Raw genomic sequence first — 26,026 nt, forward strand, 5'->3', positions numbered from 1 at the left:
AGCCCTGCTTGCTGTCATTGCTGATACTGTCAGTGGCCATTTTCCATAGCCCTGCTTGCTGTCATTGCTAATACTGTCAGTGGCCATTTTCCATAGCCCTGCTTGCTGTCATTGCTGATACGGTCAGTGGCCATTTTCCATAGCCCTGCTTGCTGTCATTGCTGATACGGTCAGTGGCCATTTTCCATAGCCCTGCTTGCTGTCATTGCTGATACGGTCAGTGGCCATTTTCCATAGCCCTGCTTGCTGTCATTGCTGATACTGTCAGTGGCCATTTTCCATAGCCCTGCTTGCTGTCATTGCTGATACGGTCAGTGGCCATTTTCCATAGCCCTGCTTGCTGTCATTGCTGATACGGTCAGTGGCCATTTTCCATAGCCCTGCTTGCTGTCATTGCTGATACTGTCAGTGGCCATTTTCCATAGCCCTGCTTGCTGTCATTGCTAATACGGTCAGTGGCCATTTTCCATAGCCCTGCTTGCTGTCATTGCTGATACGGTCAGTGGCCATTTTCCATAGCCCTGCTTGCTGTCATTGCTGATACGGTCAGTGGCCATTTTCCATAGCCCTGCTTGCTGTCATTGCTGATACGGTCAGTGGCCATTTTCCATAGCCCTGCTTGCTGTCATTGCTGATACGGTCAGTGGCCATTTTCCATAGCCCTGCTTGCTGTCATTGCTGATACGGTCAGTGGCCATTTTCCATAGCCCTGCTTGCTGTCATTGCTAATACTGTCAGTGGCCATTTTCCATAGCCCTGCTTGCTGTCATTGCTGATACGGTCAGTGGCCATTTTCCATAGCCCTGCTTGCTGTCATTGCTAATACGGTCAGTGGCCATTTTCCATAGCCCTGCTTGCTGTCATTGCTGATACGGTCAGTGGCCATTTTCCATAGCCCTGCTTGCTGTCATTGCTAATACGGTCAGTGGCCATTTTCCATAGCCCTGCTTGCTGTCATTGCTGATACGGTCAGTGGCCATTTTCCATAGCCCTGCTTGCTGTCAGTAGCGCACATGAGCGGCACACAGCGAGCTGCAATGCATCAGGCCTCGTCAGTGGCCCCGTGGCTGTGCAGCCTCTGGTCACCAGCGGTGGTAACGTCTCATTACTTGCCATGGCCACAAGCCCAGAGCATAAGCACGAAGGAAGGGGAGGGGCCTGACGGAGCAGAGAGGCATCCGCGCTGCCTCGTTGCCATGACAACCCTGGGCAGAACACTTGCCTCCCCTATGATGGCGGCACGTAGCGTACGTCACGCCGTTGCGTGTGTCCAGCGGAGAGGGGCGGCACGCGTTGTGGTGAAACCGCATTGTTTGTTTCAAAGGAAGAATCCGGGCCGAGCCGCGGCCGCCGTGCGTGCACCCGGGGACAGGCCAGGACGCCCGCACGGATCCAGGAGCGCGGCGCTCGGCTCACTCCGGGGCCCCTCCTCCTCCACTCGCCTGGTGAGGGGAGGGAGGCACAACCGGAAGGTCTGGAGAGAGAGGAGGGGAAGCTTTTGTGATCGTTCCGTGGCCACAGTTCGCGGTCAGACTGGGAGGGCGAGCGGTCGCCATTAGGCGCTGTCCTCAGGTAACGGCTGCCATTCCCGTGCGCAGCACAGCTCTCCTCCCCCAGCCGGCGGCAGGCTCCTGTGTCTGCTGCTTTGTACGCTTGTGTCGTTGGCCGCCATGTTTGCAGCGCTCGGCCCTGACGCCGCTGCTCCCGGCCGCTCTAACGGCCACCCATTGGTTTGAACGGGCCCGGGAAAAGTGGTGCAGTGACGTCACGGGGCTGGCTCCTGGCCCAAGTTTGGGGGGACACTCTGTGCCGCGGGGGGCCGGCAGCTGAGCCGGCGTGTTGTCATCAAACGTGAGTGAGCTGCCTATCAGCACTGGCTGTGTGCGGCTGCACGGCCTTAAAGGCGCAGGACACATACACTTCACCCATGTGACCTGGGGCAGACCCTGGCTGATAACAGGGAGTAACAGCCTGCAAGCTTTATGCTTGGGTGTAGCGGGCTGTCTCAGGATTGTGAATGACATGTCACCACAGCCTGGCATGTAGCCGCGCTCTCCTCAGGCTGTCACTGAACGCTGGGCTCGTCCTCGGGGCCTGAGCATTACCGCAGGTAAGAGACCATGGCAGTGGCTACACTCTTCCATAACTCCGGGCATCGTGCACGCCATCAGATACATGGTAAGTATGGGAGCGGTGATATCTGTGGCCCCTGGATGGGGGCATGTGGCTCCTCGCCCCCCGCGTTCCTGGCTCTATTAGAATGATGCAAACCCCACATTGCCCCGGCCTCCCATCCAGCGGTCACAGATGATGTACCTGGCCGACGGACCGCCGTCCTGCCAGTCGTATCCTCCATCTCTAATGTGAAGTGTTCTCTTTACTAATGACACCTGCAATAAGAAGCCAGCATTTTCTTTCATGTGATAAGAGGACCTGTCACCAGTTTTTGGCTCTCTGTTATTCCTGCTGCTTTCCAGTGTGCGGTTTTGTTTTTCTGTAAACCCACCATCCAGCTCCAGAGATCTGGACCTTCTTATTTCCAGCTATTACTTAAGGTCTGCACAAGGCTTGGACCACATGTTAGTTCTGCAGAGCAGCCTAAAGACGTCCCCAGATAATCCTGAGAGCCACACACATCACTATACAAACTGGCTCTAAATAAGCAGGCCCAGATCTCTGGCTCCCTATGGCGGATTTATAACACCCAAGACATTGCTGACTTATCAGGGGAGCAGCAGGAATAGAATACGAGACAGGACAGGCTACTTAGTGATGGGTCTCTCAGACGTCCAACTTTCGCATACGAGTGCCATTTGTGATTCTCATACCTCTGATAGTCTATGGAGCCATTCACATATCCGAGTGGTCTGCGGAAAATATCAGAGACACGTCTGATTTTGGTTCGAGTGCAGTCTGATTTTCACGGACTGTCAGAATGGAGAAAGTGTGTTGTTTTTTTTTTTTTTTTATAGTCCCAAACAAGAAAAGTGGATGGTTCTCATACCACACTCTGTTCAGAATGATCGATCCGATTTTGTCGTATGTGGAAAAAAAAACGGACATCTGATTCCTTACTATAAGTTATTGCCACCTTACCAGGCCCACACTGGGCATGGGGGTCTCTTCCCAAAGCTGGCCGTAGACACAATCTGTAGTTCTTGGCTACTGATTTATGGGAGCCTGTCGCACTGCCTGGTCTGCCTGCATCATGTTATGGAGCGGGAGAGATGTAGGTTGGTGGGAAAAGATATTCAATAGAGCTTGTAATTTATTCCTCTAAATCCCTACTGATTGGGAGCTTAGGAGTCCAGTGGGTGGGCCTACTATGTGATTTCCGGCTTTCCCTTTAATGTAAAATAGCTGTGCTTATAGATAGGAGCAGGCATCGCCCAATCTAGTCAGTCCGCTCTGTTAGATTTGCTTTAGGTTCTGGGATTTGCATTATCATGTTTCTCCTAGGATAAAGTGGAGTTTTCTTCTTTTGTATATACTTTTGTCATCGGAATAATGTGTAGAAAATGGAGGAAAAAAAATGCAACAGTTACATTTCAGAGTGATAACACCGATAAAAAAAGAAGTCAAAAGGATGGAGTCCTGCCCATATGTTCACGTGCTTGGTTTTTAGACTGTCATGCCCCCGAAAATATTGTGGGTATAAAAACTTAATTTCTTAATATATCCTTAAGTCGTCGGAGCCTGCTGACTTAATTGGGACTGAATGACCATCAGATGTGTATGGGTGCCCCGTCAGATAATGTCAGGAGCACTGGCCATTTTGTATTCTTCAGGGATAAACTGCCCCCAAAATGCTTGCAGCAGTTTTTGCCTGAGTGTTCTGCCCTCTGAGCATTCACGTTTTATGGATGGGGATCCACAGCTGTCTCAGGTGTGTTGGGAAATATATTACAGCATCTGCCTGGTCCTGAGGGCATTTTGTCAATGGTTTCATGCTTGGTGGTGGTACCACAGAACGTCCGCATTCCAGGCTCTGCCATGAACTTCTGATTTGTCATTTCATGTGCTGGGATGGAGGAACCCTGTTCATGCATAGCAGATTTATTGACTGCACGTAAATTGACATTGTTGTGCAGTATGTGCATTACATTTTAACAAAATCCATTCAGACATGTGGGATTGTCAGATAAATATCTGCAACAAATCTGTCGTATGTGAACATAGCCTTATGCTTTCCTGGATTTTCCTTAGTTGAATCCACTCTCATGCTTTCTTTAGTTTCTATGGATATCAGAATGAGGATGTGGAGGTGCGCATGGTCTACCTTGGCAGTACAGGTTTAGTGGTGGTGCTCACAGCTAACCTCGGCACCACAGTTTCAGTGACTGCACGCATGATTATCCACCACCACAGTTTCAGTGACTGCACGCATGATTATCCGGCACCACAGTTTCAGTGACTGCACGCATGATTTTCCACGGCACCACAGTTTCAGTGACTGCACGCATGGTTTACCTCGGCACCACAGTTTCACTGTCTGCACGCACGGTTTACCTCGGCATCACAGTTTCACTGACTGCGCGCACGGTTTACCTCGGCATCACAGTTTCACTGACTGCGCGCAGGGTTTACCTCGGCACCACAGTTTCACTGACTGCGCGCACGGTTTACCTCAGCACTGCAGCACTCCATTAAGTGAACCAGTTGTGGTAGAATCTGTTATTATTGGTGGCATGACTATTGTGCAGACCAGTGACAGTCATCAAGCTGGGATTTAACGTCTCGCCAGTGACCATTTTTACGATATGAGCTTCTCCTAAGCTTGTCACGTTCTGAAATGATGTATGCTCCATAATTATATGCTTGCACGCTTAGTTGACAAAGTTGCCAAAAATCTTTAAACTGCTATGTCTATGGAAAACCACATCCATGGTGACTTTTTCTTTTTAAAGTCAGTAGCACATTGCTGAAATTATTCTTCATTCTCTATGGGTAATGGACGCCTTCCCTGGTCTCTGTGGGTAACGAGCGCCTTCTCTGGTATCTATGGGTAACGAGCGCCTTCCCTGGTATCTATGGGTAACATGCGCCTTCCCTGGTATCTATGGGTAACATGCGCCTTCCCTGGTCTCTATGGGAACCGGGCGCCTTCCCTGGTCTCTATGGGTAACGGGCGCCTTCCCTGGCCTCTATGGGTAACGGGCGCCTTCCCTGGTCTCTATGGGTAACGGGCGCCTTCCCTGGTCTCTATGGGTAACGGGCGCCTTCCCTGGTCTCTATGGGTAACGGGCGCCTTCCCTGGTCTCTATGGGTAACGGGCGCCTTCCCTGGATTTATATGTTTACTTCTAATAATGCTTTGATACCTGAAGCTGGCCATACATGTCATGTAAGCTGAATTTGACACTTGTGGCAGATCAACAGGCTCGCATGTAGGAGCTCTACTCTGCTGGCATCTCTGTCGGCCATAACCGACTATTTTTTTTCGACTTTTTTTTTTTTTTTTTTTGTTTCATTGGGTAATACTCCGCTTCTATGGGTTTTGTCACCTTATTCTCCTCTACATATTGGATAGTAATGATTTCCCTTCCCTCAATTCTGAATATGCTTGTAGTCTGAGAATATTTCATAGAGAGTATGTTATGGAAAGGCAGGGCCTTGATAGCCATGCATTGAATTACTACAAATGTGTAAGCGATCTTTTATCAAAATGTACTTTTAATAAAGTAAAAGTAAGCAAGAAATGCTATTATTTCTTAATTGACATTTGTTGATTATTTTATTTATTTTAGATTTCCCAAGATGAGGCGAAAAGGACGTTGGCATAGGGTTTCTGCCCCCAGAACTTCTACTTCGCCATGTAGTATTAAACATTCCCCTACTCGAGAGACCTTGACCTATGCCCAGGCACAGAGAATGGTTGAAATTGAAATCGAAGGCCGCTTGCACAGAATAAGTATATTTGATCCTCTAGATATTATTTCTGACGACGACCCCACTGCTCAAGAAATGAGTGAGTGCAACAGCAATAAAGAAAACAGTGAGCAGCCTCCCCAAGTTTGTCTGCGGTCAAAAAGGAACAAAGCGAGCAAGGCAAAAAAGAAAAGTGAAGTTCTTCCAACCACCCATGGTCATGCAACCACCAGCACTCTTCCAGAACCCAAAGTCCGTGTCATAGAATGTAGCCCCCCATCTGCTCCCAGTAGGTCCGCTGCATACTACACATTTCAGGAAAAGTCCTCAGAAGAGCTGGATGAAGAAGTGGAATATGACATGGATGAGGAGGATTATGCGTGGTTGGAAATGATAAACGAGAAACGGAAAAGTGAGGGTTTCTCCATAGTGTCTCAAGACATATTTGAATTTCTCATGGACCGATTTGAAAAAGAATCTTACTTTGAAAACCAAAAGCAGGGCGACCAGCAGTCATTAATCGATGAGGATGCGGTCTGTTGTATTTGCATGGATGGTGAATGTCAGAACAGTAATGTTATCTTGTTTTGTGATATGTGTAATTTAGCAGTACACCAAGAGTGTTACGGTGTGCCATACATCCCAGAAGGACAGTGGCTATGCAGGCATTGTCTACAGTCACGAAATACAGCTATCGAATGCGTATTGTGCCCAAACAAGGGAGGTGCCTTTAAAAAGACTGACGATGACCGATGGGGACATGTTGTCTGCGCTCTATGGATACCGGAAGTAGGGTTTGCAAACACCGTTTTTATTGAACCGATTGATGGCGTTCGGAACATTCCCCCTGCTAGATGGAAATTAACTTGCTACCTCTGCAAGAAGAAAGGTTTTGGTGCCTGCATTCAGTGCCATAAGGCGAACTGTTACACAGCGTTTCATGTAACCTGTGCCCAGAAGGCTGGGCTCTACATGAGAATGGAGCCTGTGAAGGAAGTGACTGTCAGTGGCACAACATTTTCTGTAAAAAAGACTGCGTACTGTGATGCTCATACGCCTTCAGGGTGGGTCAGGAGGCCACTAAATATATATGAAGAACCAGAAGCCAAAAATGGCATTTGTAGGAAAGGCAATGATAAGTCCTTGAGGTCAACATCAAAAGTGAGGAAAAAAGCTAAGAAATCCAAAAAAGCAGTGACTGAAACCTGTACAGTGGTACCGACGGTCAGTGTACCCGATATTCCACCACAGAGGTAAGAGGAGCTGCCTTGTCGTAATGATGTCCGATTCGGTCATCCTGGCACATGGTTATCATCTGATAGGATCCAGCTGGTAACTTATGCTTTTATGGGTGTATGGCCATTTATTAATGCACGCGTTCACCTTTTTGATAACCTTTGTATGTTACATATGCACAAAGATCAAAAGGTGGGTAGTGTAAAATGGATCAATCATTGGATTTCAAAATACAAACTGCGTTTATTATCAGATCTTAGACTTGATGGGGCTGGTTTATCTACTGTGATCGCTATATCAGAATTGCTTTATAATCCTTTTAGGAACGTTGCCTCAATCTGCCCACCTAGCCTGATAGACGGCTCCTCAGTGTCCCTCTTACCTGCTAGAGCAATCTCGCAAGGCTGAGTACAAGTTGCAGCTGACAGGTTAGCTGGGCAGAGAGTGAGTGCACTTGGACTCCCCCACTCAGGCTGGACTCCTAAAGTGCTGACTTTAATATCTGTATTATACAGCCGTTCTGCAGTAAGTACAGCAGCTTCATCAGATCTAAGAACTGTATTGAGTTTGTATTGCAAAATCTACTGACGGACCTGCCTTAAATGTATTTCATTACCGCAATTTCTGCATTTTGGTCCAGAGTTTAGGCTGGTCTTACATTATAAATTGTAGGAAACACCACTGTCTTCGCTTTCCTATACAGTTGCAAAAGGGAATACCGGTGTATACTTGCCTAACGGTGTTTGGTGGCTGGTCCTGTTTTAGGAGATTTCCTGTCCCATACATAAAGCATGGGGTGAACCGAGCCTTCATTGGTATCTTTCTTCAGCGTATAGTACTTTCCCATGTTGGCAGTGAGCTCCATTCACATCTGTGGCATGGTTTATTAGGGTTTACCATTGCTGGATAGCTTCTATTGACCTTTTAAAGCATTGATGCGCTTAACATACAAAAAATGGGCAATACTTGCCTTCCAACGCGGCAAGGCTGCTTCGGAAGTGATGCCCAGTCCGTTTGGATTTCTGCAGCGGTCAATGACGAGAACAGCAGGTGATCAGATAGTTCCCTGACCTCTTCTTGTGACCTGACCGCTGCAGCCTATGTTCTGCCTTCTGCATCACTTCTGAAGCTTCATCCCCTGTTTAAGGCCGGTTTCACATGTCCGTGGCTCCGGTACGTGAGGTGACAGTTTCCTCACGTACCGGAGACACTGACTCGCGTAGACACATTAAAATCAATGTGTCTCTGCACATGTCAGCGTGTTTTCACGGACCGTGTGTCCGTTTGGAAAACACGGAGACATGTAAGTGTTCGTGGGAGCACACGGATCACATGGACCCATTAAAGTCAATGGGTCCGTGTAAAACACGTACCGCACATGGATGTTGTCTGTGTGCCGTGCAGAAGACAGTGCTACTGTGAGCGCTGTCCCCTAACCCCCCCCCCGCGTGTGGTGCTGAAGCCCCATTCATTTCTTCTCTCCAGCAGCATTTGCTGGAAAGAAGGAATGAATAATTTTTTTTAATTTATTTATTTTTGTTTTTAAAATAAAGTTGCCGGTAATCTGCCCTTTCCCACCCCCTGTGCCCCCCCCCCCCCCCCCCCGCTGGCATTAAAATACTTACCCAGCTCCCTCGGCGCTTACATCCTCTCAGCGTCGCTGCTTGTCCTGTATGAGTGGTCACGTGGTGCCGCACATTACAGTGATGAATATTCATTACTGTGTAATAAGCGGCACCACGTGACTGCTCATACAGGACAAGCAGCGACGCTGAGAGGATGTAAGCGCCAAGGGAGCTGGGTAAGTATTTTAATGCCAGCGGGGGGGGGGGGGGGGGGGGGGGGGGGATGGGAGGGGACAGATTACCGGCAACTTTATTTTAAAAACAGAAATAAATAAATAAAATTATTAATTCCTTCTTTCCAGCGAACGCTGCTGGGAAGAAGGGATGAATACCGGCTTCAGCACCGCACGCAGGGGACAGCGCTCAACTCTAGCACTGTCTCCTGCATGGTCCATGTGGTCCTCAGTCGGCACACGGCTGCCGCATGTGTGCCACACTGATGTTCAACATAAGCACATGGATAATTCCGGTACTGATTTTTCCGGTACCGGAATTATCTGGACGTGTGAGACTGGCCTCAAGGGAAGCTGTTAACATTTATCATGGAGTCTGAGCTGCCTGCAGAATGCTATGTCCTATCCTGTAACACCTCTGGCTCTGTGCATGCTGCTCTAGCATTGAACAGCACTGTTAATGTGACAGGTTCCCTTTAAAGATGGCTTTCCGTTTATAAGAAAAGGCTTCACAATTGGTGACCGCGTGCACACATTGGTGTCTGCAGGAACGCTGTGCGTCACGCTTCCTATGTGGTGCTAGATGTTACCGGAGAGAATGTGTTTGCATGCTATTGCATTACATCCAAGACTATGCTTTACATTTGTAATGATGGACTGGATTTTATGGGAAATGAGGATAGTGTCAAATGGCAGCAATGTATCCTACAGGAAATTGGCTGGCTGCTAATCCGTCTCTGTAGCCTGCACGGCTGTTCACTTTCCAGCTTCAGGACAGGTGTTTAGAGGTTGCTATGATGAGCATTGTGTCGGCTATCAGTCAGGTTCGGGGGTGCGGTTACAGACGCTTTCTGTATACTCAGCGGTGACTGAACCCACGCCGACTCCGTCCATGATGACTTGAAGCCAAACGCTGCAGGGAGAATAAAGTTCGTTTTAAAGGCTCACTTGACAAGTAGTAGCACACAAGGTAAATGAATAGCCATGGTGGTTAAGGCTGTGGCTTTTGTGTGGTAAATGATTTTTGCTTGCAGAGTTTTTGCCATGTTGCTGCTTGTTAGCTTCAAAGTGACCATTTACCCAGAAACTAATGCCAGTATGGTTGGCATCCTGTTGTCAGTTTTGGGAAAATGCTCCCCACAACAAAACAGCACACTTATCAGTATCTTTAAGGGTAGGTTCCTGAATTGCTTTAGGGTATGTGCACACGTTGCGGCTTCTCTGCAGATCCGCAGCATTTTTTGCTGTGCAGAAACGCTGCAGATCCGCAATTGATTTACAGTACAATGTAAATCAAGGAGAAAAAAAAAAAAAAGCTGTGCACACTTAGCGGAAAATCTGCTGCGGAAACGCTGCGGATTAAAAGAAGTAGCATGTCACTACTTTTTTGCGGATCTGCAGCGTTTTTTTACCCATTCCATTATAGAAATTCGCAGGGGTAAAAAAACGCAGTATATCCGCAGCACAAACGCTGCGGATCCGCACAAAAAACACGACAAATCCGCAGCTGCGTTTTCTGCCAGGAGAGGCAGAATCCGCACCAGAAATTCCTAAGGCTAATCCGCAACGTGTGCACATAATCTTTTTTTTGTTTTTGCTTTCAACATGAAAAATGCAGGTTATTGCCAGAAAATTGCTGCAGTAATTGTTTTAGGTGCTAAGCTATTGTTTGCAATGAGGGAAACGGCAATTAAAAACGCTTAATTATAGGGGTTGTCCGGTCTAGAGTGACTAGTCTGCAGTCACTCTGCGCTGGCTTGTGAATCCTAGTGCATGCGCTGTGTATTGAGCGAGACCATGCCCACTGGACGGCTCTGCCCTGGAGTGTACATATCCCATACTTGACAGCCTTTCTCACAGGTCTGTGGAGTTGGGAAGCCAAGCCTCCAAATCCTCAATTTCCATGACACCCACTCAGACTCCACCAAAATGGGCTCCGACTCCACGACTCTGACCCCACAGCCCTGCTTTCCCAGTGCAGACACCAGCGAATTCTTGCAGCACACAGTCACACAGTATATGGGTTGGGAGTAGTCACAGGTCTGCAGTCACACACAAGGACAGCAGACATGTCATTCTATATCGGACAACCCCTTTAGCCCCTTCAAGACGCAGCCCGTTTTCGTTTTTCGCTCCCCTCCTTCCCAGAGCCATAACTTTTTTATTTTTCTGTCAGTATGGCCATGTGAAGGCTTATTTTTTGCAGGACAAGTTGTACTTTTGAATGACTCCATTGGTTTTACTATGTCTTGTACTAGAAAACGGTAAAAGAAATTCCAAGTGTAGTGAAATTGCAAAAAAAAGTGCAATCCCACACTTGTTTTTGTTTGGCTAAAACTGCCCTGCCATTGTGATTCTCCAGGTCATTAAGAGTTCATAGACACCAAATATGGCTAGGTTCTTTTTTTATCTAAGTGGTGAAAAAAAATTCTGAACTTTGCTAAAAAAAAAAATAAAAAATTGCGACATTTTCCGATACCCGTAGCGTCTCGATTTTTCGGGATCTCTGGTCGGGTGAGGGCTTATTTTTTGCGTGCCGAGCTGACATTTTTAATGATACCACGTTTGTGCAGATATGTTCTTTTGATCGCCCGTTACTGCATTTTAATGCAATGTCGCGGCGACCAAAAAAAAGTAATTCTGGCGTTATGAATTTTTTCACGCTACGCCGTTTAGCAATCAGGTTAATCCTTTTTTTTAATTGATCGGACGATTCTGAACTCGGCGATACCAAATATATGTAGGTTTGAGTTTTTTATTTTTTTTTAATTTTTTTAAAATTTTGAATGGGGCGAAAGGAGGGTGATTTAAACTTTTCTTTTTTTTTTTTCTTTTTTCATATTTTTTTAAACTTTTTTTTTTAACTTTTGCCATGCTTCAATACCCTCCATGGGAGGCTAGAAGCTGGCACAACTGGATTGGCTCTGCTACATAGGAGCGATCATCAGATCTCTCCTATGCAGCTGAATTACAGGCTTGCTATGAGCGCTGACCACAGGGTGGTGCTCACAGCAAGCCGGCATCAACAACCATAGAAGTCTCAAGGAGACCTCTGGTTGTTATGCTGACGCATCCCTGACCCCCGATAACATGACGAGGGTCGGCAATGCGCGCATTTCCGTCCCTATGGCCAGAGGCGGTAGTTAAGTGCCGCTGTCAGCGTTTGACAGTGGCATTTAACTAGTTAATAGCGGCGGGTGGATCGCGATTCCACCTGCCACTATTATGCGCGCATGTCAGCTGTTCAAAACAGCTGACATGTCGCGACTTTGCTGTGGGCTCACCGCCGGAGCCCACATCGAAGGGGGAGACACGACATTCGCAGTACTAGTACGGCGCATGTCGTGAAGGGGATAATTGGCACGCTAATGTTTAGAAAACCTAAACACTGCTAGGGAAAGAAAACAAGGAATCAAAACGTACCATGTGAATCAGATTTTAGAAATCTCATTTAATTTGCAATTATTTGAAAATGCTGTTATTTTTGCGTACAGAAAAATACGCATAAAAGCTAGATGTTAGCAAGCCCTTATTATTAAGGGTCTGACCTTTGTTTAAAGGACATGGACATCTTTTTTGGGGCTGTCTTATTTATAGATGGAGTGTGAGCAAGAATAATACACGTCTATTTTTGATCTGCAGTCTGAATCATGGATCAAGTGCTCCTATTCAGTGCGCTGAAATCCAGCTGATGATGGTCTTTTTCTTTTTTCCTCTGAAGCGGACGGACATCAGAATGCTGCCTAAGTGAGGTTTATGATGTATTGAGGCAATGTGCCTATTAATAAATGTCATTTATTTTACTCCAGCAAGCTTTTGTTTAGTGCCGAAACTGCATGATCACTGAAATATATTTTGTTCTGATGTTCAATTAACACTTTTTTTTTTCCCCTCCCCTGTAGAATTAACAAAATAATAAACCAGGTATCCATTCAACGGAAAAAGCAATTTGTTGAGCGGGTGCAGAGTTACTGGTTGCTAAAGAGACTCTCGAGGAATGGCATTCCCTTACTCAGACGGCTCCAGTCCAGCTTACAGTCTCAGAGGAACATACAACAGGTACGGGCGTACAGTATGATTGCCACCACGCACACATACAGCATTAGGACCCACATATTGCCCCACAAGTGAATAATGGTCTTGTAGATTGTGAGCCCTCGCTGGCAGGGTCCTCTCCTCCTGTACCAGTTGTGACCTGTATTGTTTAAGATTATTGTACTTGTTTTTATTATGTATACCCCTCCTCACATGGAATAAATGGTGCTATAATAGTAAATAATAATAATAATGGAGTAAATCCTACACACCACACCTTTCCCTCATTCCTCTCCCAGGATGTGCTTCAGTCTTTGTTGTGTGCACACTGAGACTCCGCACAGCAGGCGCCATCTAGTGGCGTCCTCATGCCCGCTGCGCTAAATTCTAGGCTGAATGATGGGAGAGAGACCTTACAGCTCCTTCCTCCTCCATATATCTGCACCCCCAGGATGTAGAAATCAGTGAAACTGATTTGCCGGGTGGAGAAGGGCAGCCGTGTGTGCTGTTTTCTTACATCAATGGATTTGTTTTCTCAAAGTCAGTTTGAGGTTATAGGCGATCTGTTCTTCTCCTTTAGGGCTCGCTCACACGAGCACATAAATCCGAGTAAAAATGGATTGCATTCAGATTAATGTTATACTATGGTTTAGTGTAGATGGCCATTGTTTTCTCAGAAAACGATTGCAATAATCCTGGTGGTGCATCCAAGAATCGGATTAAATGCGCTCGTACAAGTCTATGCATGTGAAGCATCACACTGCACTCAGATGTCATCCGAAGACACCAGCAATGGAGGAGATAAAGAAATGACATTCTCCGTCTCTTCCTTACCTGTCCTGCAAGATGACCAGTGCACTGATCAGCCCAATTCTTTTGTACGAGAGAACATGCGTTTGTGTGACCCTGGCCTGATTCTTACATCAGGAATCCGATAAACCGGTTCTAGAATGTGCCATTTTCATCTAATGACCAGACACATTTTCATATATACATTTCAAGAGCTCTAAAAATATTAATATCATTAGTATATTCATAGTTTATTCCTTTTTTGGGAACTTGGGGCCTAATTTCTATTTTTTTTTTTAAGTCTGTTTTTCATTTTTTTTTTTTAATACATCTTAAATTAAGGTTCCTTTTCCATTAAAAATGGGTTTTTATTTGTTGGATACTTTTTTTTATTAATATTACCGACAACGTGGTGCTCGAAGCAGTTATTCAGACTGTTAGCAAGATTTATTTAGTTTTTAATTTACTTTTGTAGTTTATTTATTTTTTCACGTTGTGGCCATCACACTTTCTATGTAATTATAATTTACCACGTCATTGCCGTGTTATATGCAAAGTGCCCAGAAATTTGAAGTCAATGGGTGATCCTGCAGTAGTTTAAGGTGATCATGTCTGTCGAAAGCTTTTTTTTTTTTTTTTTTTTTTTTTTTTGTGCCACTGGCTGGTCCTGCCCACATCTGGTTGTTCCAACCCGGCCTTTGGATCAAGACAGCCAAAGGACTGAAAACAATGGTGGATAGGCCGGACCATGTGGCCGCCCAACTTTTTGATGTCACCGCTATCCTCCCGATGCTCATTGCAGTAAATATAATGATGATGGAGGAGGGAGCCGCTGGCTCCTGCTTTCATCAGTCAGCGTGTGCGATTGAGACAGACGTTAATTAGTGATAAGCGAATGTACTCAGATAAGCTGTTGTACGAGCATGGTCCTGTGCTAACCGAGTGACTTTGGCGTGCACGAAAAATATGTTGAGTCCCCGTGGCTGCATATCTCGCTGGTGTTAGTCACAACACATGCAGGGAATGGTTAACAAACAGGCTATCCATGCATGTGTGTTGTGGCTTTCGAGCAGCCGCTTACGCCGAAGTCAGTCGGGTAGCATACCCAGATAACGCCTTATCCGAGCACGTTCGCTCATCACTCACATTAATACTTTGCTTCAGTTGTGTGACGCATAAGTGCACTGAGGGAACTGGAGCGAGGTGTGTTTTTGCTATATGTATCATTGTGTGTCTTGTGTATAAGTGACTTTGTGACTGCTCATACTGCATATAGGGGGCAATGTGTGGGCTCATATTAGATGCACAAGGGGGTGTTAGTATATTTAATTATGCTCACTATTAAGGAATTCGGTTAATATAAAATTATAATAATATTGAGCAGAATTCATTCCAGCCTCATGTTTCCACCCTCCACAACGTTGACTGTCTCTCATGTAGCCCCTCGAGAAAATGTATTGCCCACCCCTGATCTATTGTATACTATGCTACCCTGACTTTTCCCTTACTGGGGAAGATAACTGGCAGAACAGATTGGTGGCAGAGTGTCTCTGCTGATGACTTCCCTCTCCCTATACCACACATGAACCAGCTGACTCAGACTGTATTTGGGGGGTTCGGAGGAATACATTGAGCAAATGTTAGGCCAACAGCTGCTCTCTAACTTCTATGGATCGAACCTAAAACTCTACACCCTTCAATTTATTCAGCTCCTAAGATGCATCTTGGGTTTAGTGAACAGTAGCATCTCTACATGTAGTTGATGATCACAGAAAAAAGAATGTCCAGCTTTAAGCGAAATTGCAACAAATCTGGAAATAGACGAGTAATAGCAGAAGATTTGGAGGCCATACTGTCCTGAAGAAGTGATCCTTTGTACCCTCCCTTCACATATTGACTGATTCCCTCCCGCAGAATTGTCTGTCCTTTCCTATATTACCAATACTTCCGTGTCTTGATATTGACTACAGGTATATATTTCATGTAGATTCTTTTTTTCTTTTCATCATGTTCATTTGTTTCAGAGAGAAGATGATGAGGAAGTCCAGGCATTGAAAAAGAAGTTAAAATACTGGCAGCGGTTGCGGCATGACCTTGAGAGAGCGCGGTTACTTATTGAACTTATCCGGAAAAGGGAAAAGTTAAAACGTGAACAGGTACCTATTCCATCTACCCCTCGGATGAATGTACCTCCGGTGCTACTTGATGTGTGCACACGCGAGCCTGTGCTCTTTCACCTGATGTTTTTCTGACTTTCTATGGCCGTAGTCCCCAATGTACACAGCATATATCAACACTGTCCTGTTGACATGTTTTCCCCACTGTGTAGAAAAGTGTGGCTACCATGCTTTTTTTGTGGAGGCACAGTCAATTCGTATAGGAACTTAATTATAACAAACATCTTTATACAAAGTCTTTACATTTTTTTTGTGTGTGCTTTCATTTGTATACAATATTTACGTGCTTTAGAATCTTTTTTGAGACTCCTTTGCCAAGGACGAGTGGCATAAAATACAAGGGTTCTCAAAGATTGATGTAAAGTAAGGGTCTAAAACTGCACCAAATGTTTCATCGTGCATGAACCATGGTTATAACATTGGCGCCTCTACACTAACATTCTAGTCAAACATTACTCTGCCCCAACGTGTCGTCTTTATTTCTCCACCAAGATTCTCTTCCTCTAGGCTCTATCAGAGTGATACTTTTCTGCTTCGGGCTAGGTGTGGGACTCTAGCGTGCTATAGGCTCATTACTGGCATATATCAAATACCCCATCCTCTCTTCACGCAGGACGTTCAGTTTGTAATATTCCTTGTTCCTTAGGTTAAAGTTGAGCAGGTGGCTATGGAGCTGCAGTTGACACCACTGACAGTAATACTGCGATCGCTGCTCGAACAACTGCAGGAGAAGGATCCAGCTCACATATTTGCACAGCCCGTGAATCTTTCAGAGGTGGGTGTTTGCGGCTGATGCCTGATAGATAATGTGTACCAGCCTGCTTCCACCCCTACACACAATCTCGTCTCGGAGTAAAACAGGTATGTTTCTGATGAGCCTTTCACAACATATTTCTTCAAGGTTCCTGATTATTTGGATCACATCAAACATCCCATGGACTTTTCTACCATGAAGAAACAGTTGGAGGAGCAGAGGTACCCAAATCTAAATGCGTTTGAAGAGGACTTCAATCTCATCATTGAGAACTGCATGAAGTATAATGCCAAGGACACCATGTTCTATCGTGCTGCCGTTCGGTTGAGGGATCAAGGCGGCGTTTTGTTAAGGCAAGCAAGGCGAGATGCCAACGCCGTTGGTTTTGATGAAGAGACGGGGATACATTTGCCAGAACCACCAAAAATTGAACCACCACCACAGTTCTCATGGGAAGATGGTAAGGGCTTTTTTTTTTTCTGTATGTTAATGCATGTTTTCTAATCTTGTACTAGTTTAACCCTAAGGATATGCTGGGGATTTGGAGCTTTATAACAGTAAAATCAAGCTCCATTTCACTTAAGGATATACTAATAAAACTATCAGCACATGTTTGACCAATTTAGACAGAAGTGAATTCTGTTCAGGCGGCAGGATGAGCCACTATATCAGTCACCAGCTGGAGATCTGAATTGAGGTTTGACTGTATTTCATGTGTTATACCGGTGTAGCTGGAAAATACAGTGGTGAATAGGAATTTTTAGTGATCTGACTTTTTCCTTGCTTTCTGCAGTTGATAAGCTGCTGAATCCTAGTAATCGTGTCCACATGCCCTTGGAAGAACAACTGAAAGAGATGCTGGAGAAACTAGACTTGACTTATGCTATGAAATCAAGTGGATCTCGAAGTAAACGCTTAAAATTGTTAAAGAGGGAGATTAGTAATGTCCGGCTGTTACTGTCACAGCAGCATGTTCAGCCCCCACAGATAGAATCTGGCATTGGAAGCTTCGAAGAGGAGAACGGGTCAATAGTGGAAAACGATGGCGAAGAAGATGGTAAGATGCTGCTGTCTTTTAACTGTAGCTGGCTTTTTGTCATATTGGATGGGCATCTCAAATAAGGCCTTATTCACACGTCCACGTTGCATAGATGTATTGTATTCGTTTTTTTTCACTGACCCAACATGCCCATTATGATCTGTGATTTTTTTCATGGACGGTGTCCATGCAAAACTTGCGTAGACATGTCCGTGTTTTTTATTGGCATCACATATTGAATGGGACAATGCAAGTCTGTATTTACACACTGACGTGTGAATGAGGCCTTTGGGTAGGTACACATGGGCCATAAAATCTGTGAATGTTTGGAGATCTAATCAGGTCTTCCTCCTGCAGATTTTTACAGAAATGTTCACCATAAATCCAACCCTTGTGCATCAAGCTGGTTTTCTGACAGTATAAAATAGAACAAATTAAATTCCCGTCGTTGAATACCATTTTGTGAGGTGTTTTTGTAATTTTGTAATACTCTATTGGTAATGCGTCATTTAAAGGGAACCTGTCACCTTGTTTTGCCGCTATAAGATGCAGCCACTGCCTTTCAGGGCTTATCTACAGCATTCTATAATGCTGTAGATAAGCCCCCTATCTGACCTGCAAGAGGAAAAAAAATCTTTAATATACTCACCCGGGGGAGGTCCGGTCCGATGGGTGTCGCAGGTCCCAGGTCCGGTGCCTCCCATCTTCATGCGGTGTCGTCGGCCTCCTTGCTTCGTGCTGTGCTCCTGCTCTGGCGTACTGATCTGCCCTGTTGAGAGCAGAGCAAAGTAATGCAATGCGCTGGGCCTCTTTGGCCTTTTCCGGTACCTGCGCACTACAGTTCTTTGCTCAGCCCTCATCAGGGCAGAAAAGTACGCCTGAGCAGGAGCGTGGCACAAAGCAAGGAGGCTGACGACACCGTATGAAGATGGGAGGCGCTGGACCTGCGACACCCATTGGACCGGACCGCTTTCCCCCGGTGAGTATAATCTAACTTGTTTCTTTCAGGTTGGACTGGTGGCTTATCTACAGCATTACAGAATGCTGTGGATAAGCCCTGAAAGGCAGTGGCCGCATCTTATATTGGCAAAACGAGGTGACGGGTTCCCTTTAATTTAGCTGTAAATCTACATAGATCATGTTTAGAAGAAATCTGCAAATCAAGTGAGAAAATGGGGTGGGGTGCTAGGTTGTCAGGGCTATGGACTGCTGTGACCACTGGGGAAATGGAAGGGCTTACACTGACTACACTTTGAGCAGGAAGATAGCTGTCAATCCTGGGGGTTTTGGAGGGGATCGGTGTCTGTGAAAACTGGAAAAATAAAAGCGCTTAGGCCACGTGCACACGTTCAGTATTTGGTCGGTACTTTATATCAGTATGTGTAAGCCAAAATCAGAAGGAACAACCCAAGCAAAAGTATAATACAAACACGTCACCACTCCTGTATTTCTCACCCACTCCTGGTTTTTGGATTTCAAATACTGAGGTTAAAAACTGATTAAATTCTGAACTTGTGAATGTAGCCTAACATTAATTCTTTATTAATTTTTTTTTTGTTTGTTTAGATTTTTATTAACAATATAAAGAGGAACATCAGAATGCCATTTACATTGCATTATATCACATACACATTTTCTTATTTTAATAAACCCCAACATTACCCCAACAACCCCCCTCCCCCCTACGACAGCTCAGTCTCAATCTTCACCCCACTGAGGCCTTCTCTGCCTCGTGTAATTTATCCTCATCCAGGTCTTAGGAAACTCGACGACTATACTCCTCAATCCAAATCAAGCCAAGGAGACCATAAATTCTTTATTAATTAAAATATCACTTTTGATTGAATTTTAAAAGTCCCACAATCACACAATTAGTTTTGATTAAAAACTTAGTTATCATCTCACAGAACTAGAGCTTGTTAGTATAGTTATTCGTTAACCCTATATTAATAATAATTTAAGGTGTGCGATAAGGGGTCCCAATTCTGACATAGTTGTTTCCTAAATCAGACTGTTGCGGTGTCAGAAGTGACACCTTATTGCACCTTAATATATTCTTAATATAGGGCTAACCAAAGAATTGTCAGTGTAGTTCAATGTCTAGGCTGTGTTAATTAACTTTTCAATCAAACTCTAATTGTGTGACGGAACTTCTAAAATTCAATCATAAAGGTGATAGTTTAATAAATTACTCTAATTGGATTAGACAGTGAATTACAATAATGGAGATAACTATAAAACCAACCATTCAGTGAAGTGACCTTACTCCGATTACTCTGGGGGCAGGAAGACTGCTGTGACTTTTGGGGGAGGGATCTGCGACTGACCACTAGGGAACAGCAGGGCTTACTCCGACTACTCTGGGGGTAGGGAGACCGCTGTGACTCCTGGGAGCAGTGGCTGCGATAATTGGGGAAATAATACAGGAGCCTACTGCTGGAGATATAGGGGGCGTTTTAAAACGATGAGTACCAATAGATACATTTTTATAGGATGCTAAAAATAAATTTGAATAACATTTTTTTGACCGGGCTGTGCAGAATTTAACAATTTTTGTGGCCTCCATTGGGAAAGAAAATGCAGCTTTTAAATTTACGTTAAACAATGTCTTTTCTACACTTGTTTTTGTTTTATGCCACACTTCTCCAGTCCTCTATTTCTGGGACAGATTGCTCTCTGACATGTCCAATGTTACCCCTATTAGCACTCATGTGTTCTCTTGTCCTCTCTTGATACAATGCTAGTAAAGAATGGACCTGCTGTATATACAAATGCTTGTCTATAACAGAACCTCCAACTGCAGTTCACTTCTGAAATTGTTGAATTACCTATACTTCTTTACTTTTAGGATTGAAAGCGTTTGTATAGAGTTTGTCAAATAGCCTCTCTCCATAAATTAGGGAATAACTTATTGCCTGCCTCAGGTATGTTCTCCAGGACCCCCACTGACCCAAAGAATGAGGATGCTGGAAATGGCTGAGCACTGTACTGACTATGGCAATCACATAATAAGGCACATGAGCACATGCTTGACGTCCTCTCCATTTTTAGTTCTCTGAGTTGGTGGGGGTCAACCCTTTAAGTTTTTATGTAGCCTTTTTTTTTATTACACATGACCTACTGTAACTAGTTTATACTTCTATCTCTAGAAAAAAGCTTTACTACTGTGATATTGATAAGGTACCGTCACACTAAACGATATCGCTAGCGATCCGTGACGTTGCAGCGTCCTGGATAGCGATATCGTTGAGTTTGACAGGCAGCAGCGATCTGGATCCTGCTGTGCCATCGTTGGTCGGAGCAGAAAGTCCAGAACTTTATTTCGTCGCTGGACCTCCTGCAGACATCGCTGAATCGGCGTGTGTGACGCCGATTCAACGATGTCTTCACTGGTAACCAGGGTAAACATCGGGTTACTACACTACATACTTACCTTCCGCTGTCTGTCCCCGGCGCTGTGCTTCTCTGCACTGTGAGTGCCGGCTAGCCGGAAAGCAGAGCACAGTGGTGACGTCACCGCTCTGCTTTCCGGCTGGCGCTCAGTCAGTGCAGAGAAGCACAGCGCCGGGGGACAGACACCGGAAGGTAAGTATGTAGTGTTGTTTTTTTTGTTTTTTTTACGTTTACGCTGGTAACCAGGGTAAACATCGGGTTACTAAGCGCGGCCCTGCGCTTAGTAACCCGATGTTTACCCTGGTTACCAGGGGACCGGCATCGTTGGTCACTGGAGAGCTGTCTGTGTGACAGCTCTCCAGCGACCAAACAGCGACGCTGCAGCGATCGGGATCGTTGTCTGGATCGCTGCAGCGTCGCTTAATGTGACGGTACCTTTAGTAGTATATGACCTGTCTGTGACAGCCTAAAAAGATATGGCCCCTAAGCTGGTTCTGATGGGAGAGATTGTAACTCTTGCCTTCCTTTTTCTTTGAACTGATTTATGACCAGAGTTCATCTCAACATCTCGTTATAAATCATTGGTGTGGAGTTCTCCAAAAGGAAGGTAAGCGTTATAGTCTCTCATGAGAACGTGCTCACTGATCGACACTCGGATAACTCATGCTGCAGTCAGCAATAGACTGCAGCACAGGGGCTACAGAAGAAACTGCCAATTTTTAATGATACACAATTGCAAAAAAATTTTTTTGAGGCCATAAAAACCTTATTTTTGGACTATAAGACGCACCTAGGTTTTAGAGGAGGAAAATAGAAAAAAAAATGTGGTCAATTCTATATTAATATCCCCAATTCTGGTACATAACTCTATCTATCTGATCCAGGTATGCACAGCCCCCTCATCCCTATCCTTTAACCCCTTTACCCCCAAGGGTGGTTTGCACGTTAATGACCGGGCCAATTTTTACAATTCTGACCACTGTCCCTTTGTGAGGTTATAACTCTGGAACGCTTCAACGGATCCCAGTGATTCTTGCATTGTTTTCTCGTGACATATTGTACTTCATGACAATGGTAAAATTTCTTTGATATTACCTGCGTTTATTTGTGAAAAAAACGGAAATATGGCGAAAATTTTGAAAATTTCGCAATTTTCCAACTTTGAATTTTTATGCAATTAAATCACAGAGATATGTCACAAAAAATACTTAATAAGTAACATTTCCCACATGTCTACTTTACATCAGCACAATTTTGGAACCAAAATTTTTTTTGTTAGGGAGTTATAAGGGTTAAAAGTTGACCAGCAATTTCTCATTTCTACAATACCATTTTATTTTAGGGACCACATCTCATTTGAAGTCATTTTGAGGGGTCTATATGATAGAAAATACCCAAGTGTGACACCATTCTAAAAACTACACCCCTCAAGGTGCTCAAAACCATATTCAAGAAGTTTATTAACCCTTCTGGTGCTTCACAGGAATTTTTTGAATGTTTAAATAAAAATGAACATTTAACTTTTTTTTCACAAAAAATTTAATTCAGCTCCAATTTGTTTAATTTTACCAAGGGTAACAGGAGAAAGTAGACCCCAAACATTGTTGTACAATTTGTCCTGAGCACGACAATACCCCACATGTGGGGGTAAACCACTGTTTGGGCGCATGGCAGAGCTCGGAAGCGAAGGAGCGCCATTTGACTTTTCAATGCAAAATTGACTGGAATTGAGATGGGACGCCATGTTTCGTTTGGAGAGCCCCTGATGTGCCTAAACATTGAAACCCCCAACAAGTCACACCATTTTGGAAAGTAGACCCCTTAAGGAACTTATCTAGATGTGTGGTGAGCACTTTGACCCACCAAGTGCTTCACAGAAGTTTATAATCTAGAACCGTAAAAATAAAAAATCATATTTTTTCACAAAAATTAACTTTCCGCCCCCAATTTTTTATTTTCCCAAGGGTAAGAGAAGAAATTGGACCCCAAAAGTTGTTATACAATTTGTCCTGAGTACGCTGATACCCCATATGTGGGGGTAAACCACTGTTTGGGCGGATGGGAGAGCTCGGAAGGGAAGGAGCGCCGTTTGGAATGCAGGCTTAGATGGAATGGTCTGCAGGTGTCACATTGCATTTGCAGAGCCCCTAATGTACCGAAACAGTAGAAACCCCCCACAAGTGACACCATTTTGGAAACTAGACCCCCTAAGGAACTCATCTAGATGTGTTGAGAGCTTTGAACCCCCAAGTGTTTCACTACAGTTTGTAACGCAGAGCCGTGAAAATTGAAAAAAAAAAATCTTTCCCCCCCCCCAAAATTATTTTTTAGCCCCCAGTTTTGTATTTTCCCGAGGGTAAGAGGAGAAATTTGACCCCAAAAGTTGTTGTCCAATTTGTCCTGAGTACGCTGATACCCCATATGTTGGGGGGAACCACCGTTTGGACGCATGGGAGGGCTCGGAAGGGAAGGAGTGCCATTTGGAATGCAGACTTAGATGGAATGGTCTGCAGGCGTCACATTGCGTTTGCAGAACCCCTAATGTACCTAAACAGTAGAAATCCCCTACAAGTGACCCCATATTGTAAACTAGACCCCCATGGAACTTATCTAGATGTGTTATGAGAACTTTGAACCCCCAAGTGTTTCACTACAGTTTATAACGCAGAGCCGTGAAAATAAAAAATCTTTTTTTTTCCCACAAAAATTATTTTTTAGCCCCCAGTTTTGTATTTTCCCAAGGGTAACAGGAGAAATTGGACCCCAAAAGTTGTTGTCCTATTTGTCCTGAGTACGCTGATACCCCATATGTTGGGGTAAACCCCTGTTTGGGCACACGGGAGAGCTCGGAAGGGAAGGAGCACTGTTTTACTTTTTCAACGCAGAATTGGCTGGAATTGAGATCGGACGCCATGTCGCGTTTGGAGAGCCCCTGATGTGCCTAAACAGTGGAAACCCCCCAATTATAACTGAAACCCTAATCCAATCACACCCCTAACCCTAATCCCAACAGTAACCCTAACCACACCTCTAACCCTGACACACACCTAACCCTAATCCCAACCCTATTCCCAACTGTAAATGTAATCTAAACCCTAACCCTAACTTTAGCCCCAACCCTAACTGTAGCCTTAACCCTAGCCCTACCCCTAACCCTAGCCCAAACCCTAACCCTAGCCCTAACCCTAACGGAAAAATGGAAATAAATACATTTTTTTAATTTTTCCCTAACTAAGGGGGTGATGAAGGGGGGTTTGATTTACTTTTATAGCTGGTTTTTTAGCGGATTTTTATGATTGGCAGCCGTCACACACTGAAAGACGCTTTTTATTGCAAAAAATATTTTTTGCGTTACCACATTTTGAGAGCTATAATTTTTCCATATTTTGGTTCACAGAGTCATGTGAGGTCTTGTTTTTTGCGGGACGAGTTGACGTTTTTATTGGTAACATTTTTTGATCGCTTTTTATTCCGATTTTTGCGAGGCAGAATGACCAAAAACCAGCTATTCATGCATTTCTTTTGGGGGAGGCGTTTATACCGTTCTGCGTTTGGTAAAATTGATAAAGCAGTTTTATTCTTCGGGTCAGTACGATTACAGCGACACCTCATTTATATCATTTTTTTATGTTTTGGCGCTTTTATACGATAAAAACTATTTTATAGAAAAAATAATTATTTTTGCATCGCTTTATTCTCAGGACTATAACTTTTTTTTTTTTTTTTTTGCTGATGATGCTGTATGGCGGCTCGTTTTTTGCGGGACAAGATGACGCTTTCAGTGGTATCATGGTTATTTATATCTGTCTTTTTGATCGCGTGTTATTCCACTTTTTGTTCGGCGGTAGGATAATAAAGCGTTGTTTTTTGCCTCGTTTTTTTTTTTTTTTCTTACGGTGTTTACTGAAGGGGTTAACTAGTGGGCCAGTTTTATAGGTCGGGTCGTTACGGACGCGGCAATACTAAATATGTGTACTTTTATTGTTTGTTTTTTTATTTAGATAAAGAAATGTATTTAGGGGAATAATTTTTTTTTTTTTTTTTTCATTATTTAGGAATATTTTTTTCTATTTTTTTTTTTTTACACATTTTGAAAAATTTTTTTTAACTTTTTTACATTGTCCCAGGGGGGGACATCACAGATCAGTGATCTGACATGCAGCGCTGCAGCCTTCACAGTGCCTGCTCTAAGCAGGCTCTGTGAAGCCACCTCCCTCCCTGCAGGACCCGGATCCGCGGCCATCTTGGATCCGGGGCTGGAGGAAGCAGGGATGGAGGTGAGACCCTCGCAGCAACGCGATCACATCGCGTTGCTGCGGGGGGCTCAGGGAAGCCCGCAGGGAGCCCCCTCCCTGCGGGAAGCTTCCCTGTACCGCCGGCACATCGCGATCATCTTTGATCGCGGTGTGCCAGGGGTTAATGTGCCGGGGGCGGTCCGTGACCGCTCCTGGCACATAGTGCCGGATGTCAGCTGCGATAAACAGCTGACACCCGGCCGCGATCGGCGGCGATCACCCCGTGAGCGCCGCCAATCGCGCTGGACGTACTATCCCGTCCGTGGTCATGGGGGCTCACCCCACCTCGACGGGATAGTACGTCCCATGTCAGAAAGGGGTTAATAAATTTTTATTTTAGTTTTTTTTTTTTTTTTCTTGAATGGGGCAAAATGGGGGTGATGCGGACTTTATTTTATTTTTTTAATTTTTAAATCCCCCACTGTTTACACGCTTCAATAGACTCCGTAAGAGACTTGAAGCTGAAGCTTTTGCTACACAAAGCTAAAATGACCATCTGCTATGAGCACTGACCACTGGGTGGTGCTCATGGCAGATCGGCTATGACAACCACAGGGGTCTCCTGCAGACCCCTGGTTGTCATGCCAGCCCATCAGCAACCCGCGATCATGTGACGGGGGGCCGATGGGCGTGGTTTGACGCA

General features: G+C 44.8%; 1 protein-coding gene across 4 annotated transcripts in view; it reads left to right on the forward strand.

Moving 5' to 3' along the window:
- The first annotated feature begins 1,278 nt into the window (after positions 1 to 1,278).
- Positions 1,279 to 26,026, forward strand: part of BRD1 (bromodomain containing 1) — an 82,659-nt gene continuing 57,911 nt past the window's right edge. For all 4 annotated transcript variants that reach the window (XM_069764974.1, XM_069764977.1, XM_069764975.1 and 1 more), the window contains exons 1-7: positions 1,279 to 1,572; positions 5,747 to 7,120; positions 12,804 to 12,960; positions 15,750 to 15,881; positions 16,549 to 16,677; positions 16,804 to 17,116; positions 17,450 to 17,713. In XM_069764974.1, the coding sequence (XP_069621075.1) occupies positions 5,757 to 7,120; positions 12,804 to 12,960; positions 15,750 to 15,881; positions 16,549 to 16,677; positions 16,804 to 17,116; positions 17,450 to 17,713 (2,359 nt within the window). In that variant the 5' untranslated portion in view covers positions 1,279 to 1,572; positions 5,747 to 5,756. The remainder of the gene's footprint in view (positions 1,573 to 5,746; positions 7,121 to 12,803; positions 12,961 to 15,749; positions 15,882 to 16,548; positions 16,678 to 16,803; positions 17,117 to 17,449; positions 17,714 to 26,026) is intronic.

This window comes from Ranitomeya imitator, chromosome 4, assembly GCF_032444005.1.
Source record: "Ranitomeya imitator isolate aRanImi1 chromosome 4, aRanImi1.pri, whole genome shotgun sequence".
NCBI lineage: Eukaryota > Metazoa > Chordata > Amphibia > Anura > Dendrobatidae > Ranitomeya > Ranitomeya imitator.